Source organism: Alosa alosa, chromosome 10, assembly GCF_017589495.1.
Source record: "Alosa alosa isolate M-15738 ecotype Scorff River chromosome 10, AALO_Geno_1.1, whole genome shotgun sequence".
NCBI classification, from domain to species: domain Eukaryota; kingdom Metazoa; phylum Chordata; class Actinopteri; order Clupeiformes; family Clupeidae; genus Alosa; species Alosa alosa.
The window spans coordinates 20856362-20868861 of NC_063198.1; the positions used below are offsets into that span (position 1 = coordinate 20856362).

The 12500-nt window shown below is 45.5% G+C and overlaps 1 protein-coding gene across 1 annotated transcript in view; it reads left to right on the forward strand.

Annotated features, from left to right (window-relative positions):
- LOC125302241 (retinoic acid receptor gamma-A-like) overlaps nucleotides 1–12500 on the forward strand; it is a 59107-nt gene that overhangs the window by 6275 nt on the left and 40332 nt on the right. The window contains exon 2 of the mRNA XM_048255350.1: nucleotides 10586–11140. Within this exon, the coding sequence (XP_048111307.1) occupies nucleotides 10984–11140 (157 nt within the window). The 5' untranslated portion in view covers nucleotides 10586–10983. The remainder of the gene's footprint in view (nucleotides 1–10585; nucleotides 11141–12500) is intronic.

A 12500-nucleotide genomic window follows, 5' to 3' on the forward strand; every position in this document is an offset into this window, starting at 1 on the left:
TAACATAGGATGATGGCAGCTTTCAATTTTACAGCAAAATAGAATAGTGAAATGGTCTAGTCCTTCATATGCAACATGTTGAACAGGAAATCATTAGGTGTCTGTACAAACCATGAACCAAGTCAAGGTGAAGATAAGGAAGAAGAATTGAGGAACAGAATGACAGGATAGAGAGAAAGAGAGAAACAGTGTGTGAACAACAGCGTGTGAGAGAGACTGTGTGTGACTTTGAGTAATGCGGGCTGCGTTCACATAAGTGGAAAGTAGCTGCAGACAGAGAAGGAAAGGAACAGAGGAAATAAAAAAGATCAAAAAGAAAAAAAGAGCGAGAAAAGAACGAGTATAAAGCACACAGTCCAGCCCAGTCCAGCCCAGCCCAGCCTGGCCCAGCATGCCGTTAGCAGCCTGTCGGCCCAACAGCAGCAGACCAGCCAGCCAGACAGAGAGTTGATTAAACACACTGGGAAAAGGTGGTGGGCCAGAGTCTCAATTATCCACAACCTTTGACCCCTGCCCATTGCCTCAGGCACCACAGGTGACCCCACTGTTGCCCTCTGAGCCCCCATGTCAGCCACAGGGTGCTGTGCTGAATAACGGCACCATTGTGTCTGTCAAGAGTTAAATTACGGCTCTTATTATCGTTATCCCTATCAATGTTGGCATTAGCCGACACAACAGAAGAGTTAATTAAGCCATGTATTTAGATTACTTTAAAAAAGTGACACTGATAGCAGGCGTCATAGCACTAGAATGTAGTCTAGTAATAATGTAGCCAAATTTGCAGGGGTTGTTACAGTTGTAGTTTTTGCAATAGGAACAACAGCTGCAATGACTGTGATTCAACACGTATCAAAGTTTTGGAAGATATGTGTTTAAAATTTAACCAGCTGTGGTAGTAGACAAAACGTTCAGTAGAGCTAGTAGAAGTAATTGTAGCAGCAGTAGCTGTAAAAGCAACATTCAGACTTTCAGCAATACGGATGACAGTTACAGAGGTAGGAGAGGCCTCATGGCTCAGGTACAAAATGAGGGAGATTACAGCCTTTCATGGAAATCACGTTAAATCCAGTCAAACTTGGTGTAGCAGCATGCTCTCTGATTGTGATTGCAGTTGGAGTGCTATCAGCTGTACTCACAGTGATAGCACAGCCGCAGTAGCAAGACAAAGCAGTAGCAGTTTAGCCAGTGTAGCAACAAGCCCTTTTGTTAGGCAACAGCTTGGACGCCTGCCAGTGTCTCTATCGACGTTTTCATTGTATTGTTATAAATCCTCTGTTTAGTGTCTCGTATGTCGAGAGGACCGAGCAGCGCCGTCACTCAGGATTGCCACTGACGCGTAGATTCTCGCTGTGTGTCCAGGCTTGCCTCTTAGCCCAAACGTAAACAACAATCCATTTCTCTGGTTCATTTGCCCTGAACTGATTACTAACCTCCTCCTCCACCGCTGCTCATAAAAGGATCTGTGTTATTTTAAACCTGGTAGGACCATTGTAAATAATATCCAAATATCGTGGCCATAAAACTTAGTTATCCCCCATATTTAAAGCAGTTTTTTGCCACATGGCCAACAATATAATAGCTTTCATAAATTAAGCCTCCTGTGCATAAGCGGTGACCGCAATCGTAAAAATATTTTGGAGAGAGGGCAACTTGTGTTTCTCCCGCACAAAGGAGCCGGCTCAATTTATCAAAATAGAGAATGTACTCTCATTAACTTGGGACATGTGCTGGTCTTTTTTGCCTGCATGGAAATAGAAATGGTTGATTGTTCAGGATTAAACCCATGTGTGAGTGCCTGTGTTTTATTGTGAGCTGTTGTGAATATGATGTGTAGTTTCACTGTGTGTGTGTGAGTCTGTAGTCTGTAAGTGTGTTCTGTTGCTAATACATGTGGCCATTTATGTCCACTGTGTGTGTAAGCTTGCAAAACAGTAAAAGCTAGGAGGAATGTGTGTGTTTCTTGGGGTGTGTATCATAATGAACACACTAATGAGGTGTGTGTTTCTGAGTGTGAAACTGTGTGTGCAGGAACACCTGCATGTATACAGCCTGGCATGGAGCTCTGGGACTGTGTGTGTGTGTGTGTGTGTCTGATTGCCTTTATGTATGTATGGGTGTATGTGTATATATATATCTATATATATATATATATATATGTGTGTGTGTGTGTGTGTGTATGTGTGTGTGCCACATCCTTTAGTTTGTGGTTTATAGTCTCCCCAGGCACCTAGATTTATGGTTCATATTTCAGCAGGATAATTATGCCTTTCTGAGGTAATGTTTTCCCAGACATATTTGCTTGTGTGAACGTTCACCATCTCAGCCTCGAACCAGCACAGACCCACCCCCCTCACCAACCCCCACCTCACTCTGAGCCCCACCCCACCCCACCCCCCACCCGTCTCCCAGTCATTCTAGACCAGGAGGTGCCATATACGAGTCAACAGGGAGCTTCAGAAAGGCCCTTTTTCAGCCCTCCACCCTCCATCCTCTTTCCTCCTCTTCCTCCACCTGGGCCATAACGGAGCCCCGGGGTCAAGTGTAAACGTCTGTCCAGGAGGTGACACAGCCCTAATTTGTTTTCAGCCCAGAAGGCCTCGAGTTTTTAATGGCAGACGTCTGAGTCGGTAATGAAGGGCCCTGCGGCAGGAGCAGCGGGACGCCAAGCGACGCGAGATGCTTAGAGCGCCGCCGCTCTGCCGAAAACATTGTGGTTTTGTAGTAAAAGAAAAAAGAAAGAGAGACAGAGAGAAAGAGAGAGAGAGAGAGAGAAACTGTGGCACACGTAGAAGAGGTCTCGGTGTGCGGAGCGTCGGTAAGAGAGGCGCCTGGGCAGGAGGCGCGGGTTTCCGGTTCAGCTTCAACGCTGCTTTGTGAAGGGCCACTGTGTAGCAAGCGCTTTTCGTCTCGTTTCGTCTCGTCCGCCCCACCGCTGAGATGCCCCGGTGTTTTGTAAAAAGCCGTGAAATCGCTGAATGAAGTGGCGTGCTGCGTTCCCTGAAAACACGCTGTGTTGTGTAAGCGCGGTCACTCTCCCAGGTATTGTGCTGCCCCTGACAACCGCTGAAAAATCAACACGGGTATTTTTTTTCCTCCCTTGGACTCTCTGTGATGGTCACCCAAAGCTAAATCAAAGGAAGTTAAAAATGGCCATTTTTTTTATGACTAATTCAACCTTATTTTATTATTGAACACCCACTGAAAGTCATAAAAGGGCAATGTTTGTGTCAAGCTTTCCGCTCAATTAGACGCTCATAAAATCTCTCTATATTAGGATGAAAGCTCAGGAGCATGCACACACATACACATGAACACGCACACTCTCTCTTCTCTCTCTCTCTCTCACTCACACACACACACACACACACACACACACACACACACACACACACACACACACACACACACACACAGAGATACACTCATATTTGCAAACACACTTGTAACACACAACTGTTCACTACACAAATAATTACACATGTCAAACGTTGTCCCACAAAGTGGGACATTTTTACAGTTGCTGGAAGCGCTGCACACCGAGGCTCGGAAAAGGCATTACGGTTGAATTGTTTGTAATAAATCAAAAGGCACTTTTCAAGTAAAATACATTCATTTTATATAGAGCAACAGATGTACTTAAACACAGCTCAATGTACCATTTTTTACCACCTCACAACTCTTAGTGCATTTAATAGGATGTGAACTTTTCTCCAGCAGTCAAGGAAAGTGCATCAGTTTTTAGCTGTAATTAAAGTGTAATTGAAGTGTTTCGTAACCTGACAGCATGTGTATAAACAAGCTGTAGGTGTGGTGTTGTGTTCTCCTTAGAAAAGTCAAAATGGCTTTGGAGTTCTTTGGTATAAACAACAACTCTGCTCTGTAAACTCTCCACTTAAACAGTTTACAGTGCCTTTCCTTGGAAATGAAATTAGACACAGTTATTCATTAGTTATATTACAATGTAGTTACAGGAAGACTATGCATCCAGTTTTTCATGTTAATAACTATGATATATCATGTGTAGGTAGTGTAGTAAATCATTGGGCTTGAAGTGTCGTAAATCATTGTGGGTTGAGGTGTAAATGTAAAGCTGTGCTCTGTGCGCTTGGGTGTGAGTGGATGGGCAGTTGCATTGTGTATTTTTTCGTGTTTTTGAGAGTGAGAGGCTTCTTTTGAAGGCCGCGCTGGAACAAGTGGCGCTGGAGTGGAAAGCCCCGAGACTTTAACACAAACCAAAGCTGCCTCTAATTCCCTCACAGCTCACAGCTAGGGCACTGTGCTCTCTCTCTCTCTCTCTCTCTCTCTCTCTCTCTGTATGTGTGTGTGTGTGTGTGTGTGTGTGTGTGTGTGTGTAGGGGGCATAGGATGGGATAAGTGGAGTACTGTGTGTGTGTGTGTATGTGTGTGTGTGTGTGTGTGTGTGTGTGTGTGTGTGTGTGTGATGATGTGAACATACCCAGGGAGTGTCTGTGTGAGTGTGTTAGTGAGTGTGTACACTTGTGTACATGCTTTTGTATGTTTGTGTGCACATGCTCATTTAACATTTCCAAGTATGCATAGTTGTTTCCGCACACGTTCATGTGGGCGGGAGGTACATCCGCACTGCTGAGTGTGTGTTGGTGTGTGTGTGTGTGTGTGTGTGTGTGTGTGTGTGTGTGTGTGTGTGTTTGTGTATGAGTGGTGAGTGTTTGCCAGTGTGTAAGTTGAGGGTGAGGGGGAGATGAGTGTGTGTGTGTGTGTGTGTGTGTGTGTGTGTGTGTGTGTCTGTTTGTGTGTGTGTGTGGGGAGGTGGTGAGCTCACAGCGCCATCCTTTCCATTCCTCTCCTCCCCTCCCCTCTCCTCTCCTCTCCTCTCCTCTCCTGTCTCCTTGCATCTTCTCTCAATGGTACACAAGTGAAGCCCTGCCTAACCTTGCAGTATGCCACAGCTAAGCTTCATAAAGGCTTCATTGAGTCCTGGTGGCTTGGGACACTCACACACACACACACACACACACACACACACACACACACACACACACACACACACAGACAAAGACACACACACACACACACACACACACACACACACACACACACATTCTGTAGGCAGCCTTGAGGTGTGTGTGCCTGTGCTGTGGCGGGGCAAAGGGGAGACTTTGCCTCCAAAGGGGTGGAGAGAGAAAAAAAGAAGAAAGAGAGAGAGAGAGAGAGAGAGAGAGAGAGAGAGAGAGAGAGAAAGATAGAGAAAGATGAAAGTTGGAGGGGGTAGAGTGGTCGAGTGAATGTTAGGGAAAGGATTCTGGGACTGATGAGGTAGCCAAGAGGGATGGAAAGTGTGTGTAAAGTACATATATATTAATGTATGTATGTGGTGGAGGGGCATATGTGCAATTGAGCTCTTAGAAGTAGAATATACAATATGTAATTTGTTTTTATGCTGGACCCTGGGTGTTTCGAATGTGTGATTATTTGCTTTTATCCCTGAATGTATGTGTAAGGAGCCCCTATGTGTATTAGGTACATGTGTCTGTATGTGTGTGTGTGGACATGTGTGCATTTGAGTGTGTGTGCATGTGTGTGCATGTGTGTGTGTGGAGTGGCCTCACTAGACTAGCCCACAGGGGTCTGGGGTGAGTCATTAAATGTGTATAGGGCTAGTTGGCACAGGCTCTCATTACTCCTTTACAGCGGGAAATAAAACCAGCTCATTTCTACATGATGCTGCCACCCTTTCCCCCATTCCTTCATGCCACTTTTCTCTTTCTCTCTCTCTCTCTCTCTCTCTCTCTCTCTCTCTCTCTTCTCTCTTTCTCTCTCTAACACACACACACACACACACACACACACACACACACAGACCCCTCTTTCTAATCCCAGTTCCAATGTGTTACTAATTAATGGCCATATGAGTGGGGGACTGTTTCACGTCTCTCCCGTCTGTACAAATTCACTTTTTTCTTTTTTTTTCTTCGCACTCTGCCGTTCTCTTTTTATTGCCCTCCGTCTTATTTTCCTCTCACACATTTTTCATGACCTCAGATCATTTATTTGGAGACTTTCTTTCTTTCTTTCTTTCTTTCTTTCTTTCTTTCTTTCTTTCTTTCTTAATTTCTTTTCCTCCTCTGATCAGACCAGTGTGAGTTTATACTGAATAAACACATAACAGTCTTATTCTTTCATCCATTGCAGTCCCACTCTCTTTCTTTCTAATCTTCTCCGTCCATTTTCTCACTCTCTGTCTCACATATTCTCATCCTCGCCGCCTTTTATTCACTTCTCTAATAGTTTTTTTTCTCCTGGTGTCTCTCAGTCTCTCATCCTTCCCTTCTTCCTCTCTCGTTCCCTCACTCCAACCTTTCCCATCGCGTCCAAACACGGTGATGGAGCAGAAAACCACAGAAGAAAACAGGCCAGGGAAAAATGTCAAAAAGGGGAATTTGGTAAAGAAAAAAGACAGAGAGAGAGAGAAGAATGGGAACTGCGAGTGATTGAAAATGAGTTGTGGGCTCGAGGGGTGCTGGTGGTTGAACGCAGAGTTCGACGTGACAGAAGACTGCATCTCGGTTCTGGAGAAAACAGAAAACAACAGCCCAAGAAAAAAAGAGAAACGACAAAATGAAAAACAGATCATGGCTTTTGGATTCAGAGAAATAGTCTCTTAAAGTGGAGCAAGAGAGTTGGGGTGTAATTGTGGGCAGTGCTATGTGAGTGTGTGTGTGTGTGTGTGTGTGTGTGTGTGTGTGTGTGTGTGTGTGTGTGTCTGTATGCTTGGGTGTCAGTCTGTATGAATCTGTATAGTGTGGCTTGTATTGTGTGTATATCCATGTGACTGAGTGAGTGAGTTTATGTGTATGGTGTGGGTGTTTGTGCATATGTGTGTGATCTGTTTCTTTGTACAGATCCACGCATCTGTGTTCAATGGTGAGTCAAATTGGATGTAAGTATATGGCTTATGTGTGTATGTGATTGTGAGTGTATTTATGTGTGTAATAGTGGGTTGGATTGGATTTCAGCGTGATGCGTGTGTGTGTGTGTGTGAGAGAGTGAGAAGAGAGAGAGAGAGATTGTGTGTGTGCTTGTCTGTGATGATGATGGGTAGGATTGGGTGTCAGTTAGTGTGTGTGTGTGTGTGTGTGTGTGTGTGTGTGTGTGTGTGTGTGTGTGTGCATGTGTGTGTGTGTGTGCGTGTGTGTCGTGTGTGTGTGTGTGTGTGTGTGTGTGTGTGTGTGTGTGTGCATGTGTGTGTGCATGTGGGTGTGTGTGTAGGATTGGGTGTCTGTGGCTTCTTCCTGTAACGTGGCCACCATGGCCTGGCTGCTTTCACATGTGGAACAGTTTACTGCTGCAGCTAAAGGCTGCAATTAAGAGAGAGGGAGAGAAAGAGAGAGAAAGAGAGAGAGAGAGAGAGAGAGAGAGAGAGTGTGTGTGTGTTTTCTTTGACATTAATCTGCTGATAAGTTGTTCTGGGTCCTTGGGTGCACTGGGAACTGTCTTTCTCTGTTTTGGTGCACAAGTGGTAGCAGTGCCCAGATACGCTAAACTGACACTCATGGTGACACACACACAGATGCACGCAGACACACGCACTCACCGCATTCTTTGTTTTTCCCTTGTTTACTTAATTTCATTTAAAAGAACAAGGAAATGGGACACCAGTTGAAGCCGCAGGAAGTAAAGAAAGTGAGAAAGAAATAAAAAGCAAAGAAATTACTCTGTAAGAAAAATAGAAAGTAAGAAGCAAAAAAAAAAAAAGAAACGCTTCATGAAGCAAACAAATAAAACTAGGGAGAAAGAGTAAGAATGAACCAATTAGACAGGATGATTGCATTGGGTAATATTATGCCAATGACTGCCGTGGTGCCAGTTCTGCATTCTTGAGCAGAATGGAGTTGCTAGCAAGCTGAACGAGTTGAGAGCCAGGGAGGAGGGGGAAGACAGACGAAGTAGCTGAGAGGACAATTATCCGGAAGAGAACCTGAGAGGATGGGATTAAAGTTAGCATGTGTCCACATACTTACACAGGTTAATGTGTTCCCTCTGTTTGGATGACCGCGACCATGGGTCCTGTGCCATCGTCTGGTTCTACTGTGATCAGCCTGGCAGTCAGGAGGAAGACAAAAATGTGAGAGAGAGAAAGAGAGAGTGCATAAATAGAATGAATGTGGAGGAGGAGGAGGAGGGGTTGGGGTCACTGAGTGTAAAAGTGGAGTATGAATCCAGCGAGGTGGGGATGGGGATGGGGGGGGATGCTGGTGAGGCTCAGGCTAAATGGTTTGCATTAAAGGTTGACATCGGGGTCAGGGCTTTTTAGGCATGGGTCGGTCCTGTGCCTGTAGTCGGGTCTCTGAGCTCCAGGCTTCGGGCTTGGCTCTGTGTTGTTTTTGGTCGGCACTTTAATAAGGCCGCAACATTTATGAGTGTGGTGCCGGGACTGTGGGTGTGGTGATGTTTTGGCTCCGGTCTGCATGGTGGCAAGGGATGCTTCAAAATGGGCGATGCCAACACCTGGTACTCGGCTGCCCAAACAGAGGAAAGGGGACACATATTTTCGGTTGGGAGTCATTAGAAGATCAAAAGAAAGCCATTGTACAAAGAAAGCTTACATGCTGCTATCTTGGGTCCATGAGAATCATTAAGATTTTTTTGATTTGCTTCCTTAGAGTTTTAGGTTTTCCACTGAGTCCTCCTATGAGGGAACGGTGCCATCCAGAACCGGTTGGTGGCATCTTTGGCTGTCCGCTCTGAAGAACATTTCTTTGCCAATGAAAAGATCTTAAAGGGGGACTGCTAGGATCTGGTGAATGCCTGTAAATCTGGAAACTACTACAAAATGGAATGCCCAAATGTTTCCAAAAAGGCTTTAACAAAGAACCTTTCATAAGAAGGTTCTGAGGAGAACCTATAAGGGTTCTCGCATGAGGGCGACGGAGTATGTGCGTGTGTGTGTGTGTGTGTGTGTATGTGTATGTGTGTGCGGGTGTATCCGCGTGTGCATATGTGTTGTATGTGTGTGTGTCTGTGTGTGGGTGCATTTATGTGTGCATATATGTGTGTGTGTGTGTGTGTGTGTGTGTGTGTGTGTGTGTGTGTGTGTGTGTGTGTGTGTGTGTGTGTGTGTGTGTGTGTGTGTGTGTGTGTTCTGGGTGTGGGGACACTGGCATGCTGGCACTATGGAGGCTCAGGGGCCGTATGGGGTTAAGCGTGCCCGCCCCAAAGCCTCCTGTCCCTGGGCAAGGCGGGCAGCGACGTCAGGCTGGCAGTGGGAACAGAGGCGTCTTTATTGAGCCTCTCCTCTGATTTAAATCATATGCCACAGCCCGGGAACACCACACTCCCCTGGACCCATTTCAAGTAACCACCCAAAAAAACAAGAGAGTGCTCTTTTTCTTTCTCTCTCTCTCTCTCTCTCTCTCTCTCTCCTTCTCTGCCTGTCTGTCTATCTCTCTCTCTCTGTCTGCCTCTCACTCTCTTTTTTTGCAGCTCCCCTCGCCTTTCCTTTTCATCCCTCTCTCTCTCTCTCTCTCTCTCTCTCTCCCTTCCATTTGCTCTCTGAGTTAAATGCTTTTTTCTTGATTCTGATTTTTTCCCTTGCAGCTCCCTCTAGCCTCTCCTTTTCCCCACGCGCTCGTTTCTGCTGCTTGTTTACGTTGTTATGTTTCTGGGTCTATTGTGATGTGACCTTGCTCTCTGCCACAGCCTCACCACCTTCCCAACCATACATCTCTCTTTTTTCCATCCTTTGTTCTCTTGTTTTCTTTTTTTCCCCTAAAGCTTATTGAATGACTTTTGTCTCCTTTCCTCAACTTGGTAATAGGTCTAAAACCATCAGAGAGCCACAAAACTGGTCTCAACTACACACGCACGCACGCACGCTCACACACACACACACACACACACACGCACGCATACGCACACACAAACACACAAACAATTTTGGGCTGTAATTTGTGTGTACACATTTTCGTGTGTGTGCGTGTGTGTGTGTGTGTGTGTGTGTGTGTGTGTGTGTGTGTGTGTGTGTGTGTGTGTGTGTGTGTGAGTGTGAGTGCACACATGCGTGTGCCTTCGTGCTGTTCTCTTTGTTTTGGCCAGAAGAGGAGGTGAAATCTCAGCTTGGCTCTACTCTCTGATTGGCAGACGCTCCACAGACGGGTCGGGGCCAGAACATTTAGCAGTTTTGTCCGACATGAAAAACGACATGAGAGTACATCCACTTCAGACAAACCCTGTTGTCTGGCCTGCTATGTACTGCCAGTCCTGTCAATGCTTTGTACATGCTTACATGGCTTTGACCATTTTCTTGAGCATATTCTTTATGTTGACTAATACATTTGTTGTCAACATATTTCTTGTCAATTTTAGTATACACAGCATACATATTTATTTGTTATATTTTACACTACTCTAAGTGAGGCCAAATTCCTTTTTTGTGTGATAATGCTTAAGATTTATTGTGTTCTGATTGCTTCTTGAATTATTCTGTTTCTGAATGCTTTTCATCATGCACAAGTACGACAACACATCTGTTGTACTGAAACAATCTTGTCATGGTTTCTCAACAAAACAAAATCTTAAATCCCTTTTTTTGTGTCTTGTCTTTCAGGAAGGCCAGTTTTGAAGCTGCCTTGCCCCAACTGGGTTCATCAGCCGGGGGTCACTTCTGAGAAACGCTCCCCCTCTCTCTCCTCCAGGCTACGGAAGTCCCGGCCCCACTGTCAGTAATGGGATCCAGACCCAAACACTAGCCTTGAGCCTAAGCAGACCTAAGCAGCACACCTGTGTCTAGACAGACAGCCAGAGAACGAGGGAGCCAGCGGGCGTGTATGTGTTTCAGAGAGAGAGAGAGAGAGAAAAAAAGAAAGAGAAAACAAAGAAGAACGAGTGTGGACTTCCTTCCCTCATTGGTCATCAACACTCGTCTCATCTCGTGGCTCGCGCCACCTCTGCTGAAGTGTGCTGGAGCCGACCCGGAAAAGCGGACCCGGCCGGACGCCAGTTGCCATGGCAACCAACAGGGAGCGGCCAGTGGGCCACATGACGGGGTTCTACCCGTTCGCTTTCAGCTCCATGCGAAACCACACCCCCTTTGACCTGCTGGCCAATAGCAGCCTGTTTGGAAGATTTGGGGCTGACCTCCCCAAAGAGATGGCAGCACTTTGTAAGTACACTTATTGTTAAATCATCCGCCACATGTCCACTCCTCTATTCTCCTCTTAGTGTTTGCAATACTCAGCCGAGCGGACTTATCTCCTAGATCCATTCTATCTCAGATAGAGAATCCAGATACTCTTTTATACTTTCCTTGGTATTTAGTGTAATTTAGAGACTTTTATTTTGTCATTTCCTGAGAACTTTTACTTGTTATGTATCTTTAAACAACACACTGTCAGAACTGGTATTTATACCCCTTGTTGTCAGTTTTCAACATAGTGGATGCCCATTAAGCGCTGAGCTGGTACCCAGTGCATTGAATTGAATTGAATTATATACTCTTTTGATCCCGTGAGGAAAATTTGGTCTCTGCATTTATCCCAATCCGTGAATTAGTGAAACACACTCAGCACACAGTGAACACACAGTGAGGTGAAGCACACACTAATCCCGGCGCAGTGAGCTGCCTGCATCAACAGCGGCGCTCGGGGAGCAGTGAGGGGTTAGGTGCCTTGCTCAAGGGCACTTCAGCCGTGCCTACTGGTCGGGGTTCGAACCGGCAACCCTCCGGTTACAAGTCCGAAGCGCTAACCACGGCTGCCCCTTGAAAACTGATACGTAATACCAGATGTTCCAGGAACGCACTGTCAATGTCAGAGACACCATTCTCCGTATTATACGTCAGTATATCATCAAAATAAGTTTGAATCTGTTATTTCGAAGTAAAAGAACAACATAGTCTTCATAGTGCTGCAGAATGCTCCATTCACTTGAATGGGCCTTCCCAACGTTCGGCGGTCTTTTAATTCTGAATAACAGACCGTTGCTAAGTATAACAGACCGCTGTCAAGGAAAATGGGCTTTGTGCTTCTAAGTCAATTCTTTCATATCACTACGCAAGGATTGGAACTTCATTCAAAAGTGAAAGCAGACGGTTGATCAGCTGTGTTCTAAAGAATGTTTGATTCAAGTTCAGCGTGTGTTGTTGCGAACTATTTGTTTCTCAGCAAAAGCCATGATGAAACGGTAACAAATAGGCTATAGCCTAGGCTATGCAGGCTAAAGAGTCATATCGTGGGGAGTTTATTGTGTCGTTTTGGTAAGTAGGCGTGTAATAAGCGGGATACACGGCTACTTACCAAAACGACACAAACGACCAAAACGACGCTGCGCGTCGGGGTCCGGTTCGCCCTGTCGGGACCTATCTCCCGACAATGACCGGCGTTCTACACATTATCCCTTACATGTTTACTTGCTCTCTTAGAACGGCACTGGAGAGGACTTTTATTTTCTACTAAACTGAACACTGAACACTGAACATCACATATAAATTGAAATGTTCAGCACTACAACTAGATACTTGCTGC